We start from the raw sequence: 8,618 nt of genomic DNA, 5'->3' as shown, positions 1-8,618 counted from the left end.
TGAAGCCATTGATGATATCAACTCCTTCAGCTGCCACCACCTCCCCTTTCATGTCAAGGATAAAGTCTGGAATACCATTCATGTTGAACAGTTTGTTCAAGAGACTATGAGTGTCCGAATTGGAGAAGAGCATCTCAAGACATGGAATCTTGGAGAAGTACCAATTGAAGGAATCTTCATCTTCATCCAGTGAAACAAAGATGACCTCAAAATTTCTGTGTTGAAAGAGTTCATTGCAGACCTCTACTAAATTTGGAGTGAAACACTGACACGATCCACACCATGAAGCTGAGAAGTATAGTCCAATATTCGTCCAACTCAAACTGTCAATTTTTATCTGCCAAACTCATGAAATAATAGATCAGTCACATCCACTTTGGATTAGCCAAGCTAAGACTAAGGTGATGCGAATTGAGTGATCCTTTCTTAAAAATCAGCCAAGTTCTCAGTATTAGTTATGTGGAGAAATGGTGAAGCAAGAACATAAGCTAGCCTATTTAGCAACTATGATTGCCAAAATACAAGAAAACAGAAACTGTCCTTATAAATGGAGAGATTGACACCGACCGTTTGACATCCCTACTTAAGATAGTTAGCTTAGTGTAGAGTATTCTTTTCTTTACTCTGAATGTATAAATAGGATGTAATAGATCAATAAAATTAATTCAATTCCAAGCTTCAATTGCAGTTTCACAGTGTGAGATTAATGTGCCAAGCACTGGCTGGTGAACTGTTTCCCTCTTCCTATTATTAGAGACTTTTAATTAATATCAATTAATGTGATCGTGACATAATCTTTGGAGAGTGGAGAAGAAATTCTACTGCTTCATTTATTAGAGATCATTTTTGGAATATTGGAGAAATTATTAGCTAATTGTATTTTTGAGTGGTAGGATAAACAAAACCAAGGCTAAGCTTATAGCTATTCAGAACTATAGACACAAAAGGGAAAAACCATTGTTTCATGGACTCTTTAAATGGATTACATGCACACACATTGGATTCACAGTCATAGAGTCCTGGAGTGACAATGAAATCTGCTGACAATGTATGAAATTAATTACACAAATATTCCTGTCTTACACTCGCCGATGCTTCCTAATGAAGTTTGTCGTGTTCATTGCAATTGCAGTAGAACATGCATATACCCCGGCAAGGAATAATGTTGTAGAAACCAAGCACAAGGTCTTCCACTGTCTCCCAGACACTAGAATGGCCAATGCAGTTGAAGCAATTGCCAAGATAGAAAGGGCATTCTTCCAAGCTTGGAAAGCTTGCACAGCATTTCGACATAGCTTACAATGGATGACATGACGGAAATATCGGTTGGCTGGATTAGGTGCATGCATTGTTCCCATTCCTCCCTTGGCTGGCAAAGAAGCAGAGATCCCAGCAACCAGCCCTGCTGGTGCCTGTTCCAGCACAGCTGGTTCTTTAGGTAGTGAGATTGTGCTATGCCCAAAGTGATATGGCATCCCATGCCCAACCTTATCCATCCACTTCCGGTACTCAGTAACCCACGTGTCAGAAAACCGTAAGTTAAGGTACAACTCCTTAGTGGGAACCTTCTCCCTTATAAGAACCTCATTTTGGGATGAGAGGAACCCCATGTCTTGCTCAAAAACCTTACTGGAATTTTGATGGAAGTACCACTGAGGAAATAACTTTATAAGGGGGGATCTTCTAGTTCCTCCAAATCTCACAATGAGCATGGACTTCCCTTGTCCTGCTGGTCGACATAGAAAGAGACCTGAGAAGTATTGTTTCTGCCCATTTTTGTCAACAAACTCTCGGTTGTTCTGAAGAACACATGGTGCTTCAAAGCGTAGAAAGTTTGGCATTCCTTGGTCCATTTCTCTGCCCCACTGGCCTGCAAAGCCCCGATCAGTCCGCTCTGTTACCTTGAACAGTAGTGGTTGTGCTTCTTCTCTCTTTGCAGTCCAATCTGTCCTATCATGTGAGATTGGGATATGGGCTGGATCCATTAGATTCTCAAGGAGTATTGAGTGATCGTAAGGTAGCACATGGATGGTGGAGACATCTTGGAAACCTGGCCGAGCAAAGTTTTCAAACCATGGCAATTTATCAGGGTTTGCCGGGTTCTTGTCCGACATCCATACCCATACAACTCCTTGAGAGTCTCTCACTTCGTATGTCTTCACACAAGCTGATCGAGGAATGCTCGCACCAGCTGGAAGCTGTAGAGGACAGATTTATAGTTCTCATCATGTATGCTTCTTTTGGATCCCAGGTACATTGATAATGAATGAGAGAACAGAGGATGAATGGAAATAAATAACAGATGTACCTGAGGTATCTTTACACATTTACCATCGCCTTCAAATTGCCAACCATGATAGAGGCATTCCAATTTTCCATCCACCAACTGACCTTCAGATAGTTTTGCTAATCTAAATCAAAAGTTAGAGATCAAAATCAATGTCACTATGATCATGGAAGAGAAACTGAGATAGTACTCCAACATAAGTTAACCCTTGCCCAAAAAGAGGAGTTTGGTGTAATAAGCATGAAGTATGAGGTGTCCAAATGAATTTGCTAGATTCATGTTTCCTATTCAATTCAATACAACAAATCCTTCTCTCTTTCTGAGCTTCATTCTCCCTGAAATTTTCTCTAGAAAGTTCTTCTCTGACATTTATTAGTATGATAATTTTGTGTATCGAGACACATGACGTTCACACAAGTTCATCATCAAAGAGTATTAAAAACACCAGATTTTACTGCCAGAAAGTGGTTGAAAAGATGTCATAAAAACTATTCCTGAAACCTTGCAGGCCAATAATCCCATGGCCCTCAACATCTGCTAAAGGATCCAATCTTAGTGTGGAACTTTACAATGGAAGGATATTAAACACCCTAAATGTTTTCCACATTATAGATGTACTATTAGCCGGGACAGTATAATAGACAATAAATAAATAAAGAAAGAAACGGCAAAAGGTCTTGTGCACGGCTGTGCATGGTGCATAGTCGCGCACAGAACGTTGGCTGGGCACAAACGCTCCATCGAGATGACAAAAGCACCCCCCCTATTTAACTAATCATCGATGCACTGGAGATTCCTTGCATCCATCCCTTCCCCTAAAGAAAATGTTTAAAAGCCGCAATATGAATCAATGGGGAGCTTGTCAGTGGTGCTTGGCAAGCCTGAAAGAATGTGTTGGGCACGTTTCACACTTGGTAATGCCCGTCTAAGAATATTTGAGTTGCCAAAGCTACCTATTAGGGTCATCTCCCAGACAAGCTTTACATTCTTTTGGTTTACATAGAATCATTTGGTAAAATTTACACATAAACATATGGTTCACTCTCACATTTGGTTGCGTCTTCTGCTTGATCTGTTTCTGGGAAGTTTCATTGGATGAAATTTATAAATTTGGTTGATGGATGATTTTTCAGCACTGTAGTTTATTTTGATTGATGAAAGAAATCCTTTTTTACACCTCCCCCCCCCCCCCCTTGAAAAAAAATAGTTACATTAAAAGGTTCTATGTTAAATCGGGAAACTTTTTTAATGTCTTGTTTCTTAATCCCTAAGAGTATTTGCTCTCTTTTGGATGCTACAAATGCTAATTTTGGGGAGGGGAGTCTATTGATCATAAGAAACTCTCTTTGATCCCTTGGACTCGGATGTGTAGACCCAAAAAATATTGGTGGCTTAGGGTTTAGACTTAGTCACATTCATAATCAATCTTTACTTCTTAGACTAGGGTGGCGATTATTATCTAATCCTTCGGCCTTATGGACATGGATCTTGAAAGCTAAATACTTCCCTAATGATGGTCCTATTCACTTGGATTTGCAAATTAAGAAAGTCTCCTGGGTTTAGACTAGCATACTAGCATTTCTAGTATACTTCCTACTCTCAGGAAGATATTATGTTGGAAAGTGGGATATGGTATCTCGATTGATGGATATATGGAAGGATCCCGGGATACCCCGTTGGGATTTTGGTTTTATTAGTCCTGTAACTACCCAAAGTCCAATGTATCATAATGTTTCAAAACTTCTTATAAACAGGATGTGGAACATATCTTTGATCTCCTCCTTGTTCCCCCAAGAGGTGGTGAATCACATTCTAAAAATTCTCTTAGCAATGGAATCCCATGCGGATTTTTTGTTTTGCCCTATGGCCAAGTTAGGTATTTTAACCACCAAAATTGCTGCTAATTATCTAAGTAGACTCAATTTTGTGGATACTACAGCATGTGTTTCTTCAAACAAAAATATGGTGTTGCGGTTAATCTCAAAAATTAAAATTCATAAAAAATTCCAGGTTTTTATTTGGATACTGCTGAATGGGGGATTTGCTACCAAGGGAATCCTAAAAAAAGTTTTTGCATATTGATGATACATGTGTTTTTTGTTTGAATGAAAAAGAAACTGATTGGCATCTATTATCCTGTCCCTTCTCCAAAAGGATCTGGGCAGGAGGTTTGTTAGGATTAAGGATTGAATATCTTCAAGATAGAAAGTAAGAAACATCTGTGAGTTCTTGGATCACTTGCTTTTATCTGAACCTAATTCCATTACTGATAAATCTCTTTTTCTTTCAATCTTTGCAACAACATGCTACTTTTTGTGGCTCACTAGAAATCATTGTCTTTTTTCCCATAGCAAACCAAACCCTTATATAGTCATGAAAAATATTGATAAATGGATTGTAGATCAGCACCTCCTCCTCTTCCATCATCATGATGAAATAGCTCCATTCCCATCTGATTCATCCTTGCCTATGCTAAATATCCTAGAGCTCCCACACCCTGATCATCCTCTTCTTGTTTGTGATGGCAGTTTTATAAAAGAAAATAATAGAGCAGGCTGGGTCTCTGTTATTTATTGCAACAGATCTATTATTGCCTCTTGTATGTATTGTGGTTATGCAGGGAATGCTCAAGAGGCGGAAGCTCGGGGACTGCTCTTGGGTCTGCAAAAAGCAATGTCCTTAGGTATTGGAAGCCTCGACATTTGGACTGACTATGAAGAACTAGTAGCATGGATAAACCAATCTTCATCTCCATGGCCATAGGAAGTGTTTACTATTTTTTTGGATATTAAATCTGTTCTTAAGACATTTCAGCATGTTTGCTTTTTAAAACAGAATTGCTCTTTTGTTGCACCAGCTCATCAGTTAGCTGTGCAAGCTAGGCTTAATAGGGTAAATTTGGACAGTATGGATTCTGTATTTCCTTTTTGATTTAATGGTTTTTTTTCCTACCAAAAAAAAGGGCAAACTTAAACTTATTAAATATGAAATTGAAGAAGTGGGATTGCAAGGGAGGGGACAGTAGCAAAATTAGACATAGAGGTGTATAATTTAACAAAATGCAACAAATGGGATGGGGCCTGAAATTGTTTAGAACACTCAAAGAGTAAGCTAAAGCTGAGCCAACTCAAAATTTAATAAATACAACACTCCCCCCCCCCCCCCCCCAAAACAAAACAAAAAAAAGTGTACCCTCCTCATTTAGGCAGTGGTATTCCTTTGAGAGAATTAAAACACTGGCTGTGTTCTCTATTTTGTTTTTAATTTTTAATTCCAAATTTATTTTCTCTGATTCATAAGCTTGTGCCAGTCCTGCAGTTACCAATGCAGTGCAGAACATCAACCGTGAAATGTATTTCCATTTATAGATTCAATTAACCATATATGCAGCAATCACCTGACTTACCAACCTATTGGTTTTTCTTGGTTATTTCTGATACTCAGATTCACTATTTCTCTACCACAAGAGATTCTATAAATGATCATATTTAGTAAACCAAAAACAAGAAGTTTACCATCAACCCCCCCCCCCCCCCAACCCAATAAAAACATGAATCAAATACGACTACTTATCTTTTCAGCCTAAATTTAGGATTTACTAGTTCAACATCAAAATGTATTCCAAACAAACAAGCCAATGAACCAAGAATTTCTATTGGATCTCATATATTAATTTCTACTTCAGAAACAATGCCAATTACAGATCCCTTTTGTGTTCAGTTGGCTCCCATGTCTGTAACCATGCAAAAGCAAGTGACCCACTTGATCATTTGTCGCAAAGAAGAAGAAGATAGTGAAAAAGAAAGTACCCGATACCCAATTAAGAACCAAATGAGCAGAAAAGAATCCAAAACTCAAAGGTAGTTACCTGTGAGGGCATCGATCTTCATAGCAATGAAGAACACCACATCCATCTCTGTAAATCACGATCTGCTTGTCAAAGACATTGAGACCCAAAGGAGCATCATCTGGAATGTCCCTGGCGAGATACAGAGGATACCATTCCTCTCGCCAATCGTAATCCACAACTGCCTTTTCTCCAATTTCTTGTTCCTCCACGGTAGACCCTAGAAGAACCTTGTGATCATCTTCTGTTTCTACACCTTCCTCCTTTCCATCAACAGAGACAAACCCACCTGCCTCTGTCACTGCAGAACATTTGATCAGTCCCCTTCTTGCTTGATTCAGCTTTCTTCTCTGACCCAGATCAGTATGTGAAGCTGAGAACATGTTTGCAACTGAAAGAGAAACATATGTCCCTGCTCTTCTTCTTCTACTTCTTGCTTGTGTTGTATTAGTGAGATTATCAGGGAAGGGAACCGTTTTCGAGAGGGTAGTATCAGAGAGAAAAGTTCGTAATAGAGCCATTTTTTTTGGCTGAACAGGAACAAACTGAAGATGGAAATTGGAGTAGAAGAAGTAGAAGAAAAGTAACTTTTTTTAGGAGTTCCAGACCACACAAAGCCTAGAGTTCTAGAATTGTGAGAGAAATGTGTAAGTTATAAAGACTAATTAGCTTTCTCTGGTTGGTTGTCATTTGTCAAGAACTATAAAACAGACAAAATTAGAGAAATTAAAACTTCACGCAAGCTGAATGCAGCTTTTACGATGGCTCCACCTTGTGAAAGAAAGTGTGGAAGATGACAAGAAAGATTTTTCTCTTTGCTTTTCTCACTCCTCTTTACAGATAAATCAAGAAGAGTAGTCTGATTTACTAGAAAATTTTAGTTTGTATATTTTCTTCCTGTGACCAAAGTGGATCATATTTGAACCTACCACGTGGACTAGTGAAGAACTGAGAGAGAGGCTGATTGTGTCATGGTACCATTGGTTATAACAAAGTTTGTTTTCATGATATGTTTAATCTGGTACCAACCAATCACAGCCTCACATTTAGAATCAACTGTACAGCTCTTCATCCTCCCCCTAGCTTCCCCACCCCCTCAGCACTTTTACTGGTTTAATGCACAACTCTATCTTGCAGGTATAACATTCTGTTTCCAATTACCTGAATTGCCAAATTTCCTTATATCTGTGCAACACTGCTGAAAATATACAGAGCTAATTAATTACTAAAGAATTCCTTTCTCTTACAGTAGTTAGTGTGCTTACTGATGAAGTTTTCTGTGTTCATTCGCAATTGCAGCAGAACAGACACTCCAGCCAAGAAAAATGTTGTTGAAACAAGATCCATGATCGAAAAGAGCATATTCTTCCAAGCTTGGAAAGCTTACTCCACTTTTCTGCACTCCTTGCAATGGATCAAGTAACAGAAATATCTGTTGGATGGATTATGAGCATTGAATTTGTTATGTGTGTCTTGAATTCTTGTACCCGTTTCAAAGTTTGCCCAGCTCCGACATTTTTTATGGCGACCCGAAGGAGAAATTTTGTGAGGTCTGTGATATAACGGAGGGCTTAGACCGATAGATCTCGTTTGGCGGTACTGTATGATCCAACCTGATGGACAGACCCGACTTGGAGGAGTATTACCTCTTAGGGTTTTTCTGGAGAGAGTTCTTGCTGCGACTTTTGGTTTTCTTGAGAGATCTGCACTGTATTTTTTTCTTCCATTACATAGTAAATCATATTCAACTTAATCCATGGACGTATCACACCAAATTGGTTTGTGAACCACGTTAAATCTCTGTATCATCCTTACTTGAATCTGTTTTGTTTCTTCATGTTTCTTGGTGTTTGTGTAAACAGCATATTTCCAAATTCTTCCCCTTTGCCAGTAAAGAAGATGAGATTCCAGCAACTAGTCCTGCTGGTACATGTTCCACCACAGCAAGCTCTTTGGGAAGTGAGATTGTGTTATGTGGCATGCATCCCATGTCCAACCTTATCCATACCCTCTACTCTGCAACCAAAGTGTCAGGAAAATCTTAGATTAAGCAGAAAAAACTTTCAATTGAGCCTCAAAATGCATGGCTTGATGGTTATAATTGTGGACCCTTCTATCCTTGAACCAAATAAATGCAGTCTTAAAGAACGAGAAGAAGATCTATCTCTCTTCAATTCTATTGTAACATATTGAGCAAGTTAGAGACTCAGAGGGCACAGAATTCTTTTTTTTCCACATTCCTCAAACCATCCCTCTTTTGTCATGGAGCAGAGACTGACAACCTTCAACTATCTCCTTCTAACTACCTTCTCTTCTTTCATCTGGGTTTCTCTTCTTCTTCTTCTTCTTCTTCTTCAACTTTTATGCAACTTCCTTCACTCAGTGTTCCACGACTGTATGGTAGAGGTGAGTTCAAGCTTCTTTTGTCCAAAATCCAAGATGCCCAAAAAGTCCAAAATTCTTCCTTTCAGAACTTTACATGAT

At 38.8% G+C, this 8,618-nt stretch overlaps 1 protein-coding gene across 1 annotated transcript; it reads right to left on the bottom strand.

The window, feature by feature from the left end:
- Positions 1-893: 893 nt before the first annotated feature.
- LOC122645577 (protein TIC 55, chloroplastic-like) lies at positions 894-6,694 on the bottom strand. Its single transcript, XM_043838883.1, has 3 exons — positions 6,156-6,694; positions 2,309-2,411; positions 894-2,198 (listed from the first exon to the last, which is right to left on the bottom strand). Exons 1-3 carry the CDS (start codon positions 6,653-6,655, stop codon positions 1,080-1,082), a joined length of 1,722 nt encoding a protein of 573 aa, XP_043694818.1. The 5' UTR covers positions 6,656-6,694; the 3' UTR covers positions 894-1,079.
- Positions 6,695-8,618: the final 1,924 nt, after the last annotated feature.

The sequence above is a fragment of the Telopea speciosissima genome, chromosome 11 (assembly GCF_018873765.1).
Source record: "Telopea speciosissima isolate NSW1024214 ecotype Mountain lineage chromosome 11, Tspe_v1, whole genome shotgun sequence".
Taxonomy (NCBI): Eukaryota; Viridiplantae; Streptophyta; class Magnoliopsida; order Proteales; family Proteaceae; genus Telopea; species Telopea speciosissima.
This window is presented reverse-complemented; position numbering and strand designations above follow the sequence as displayed.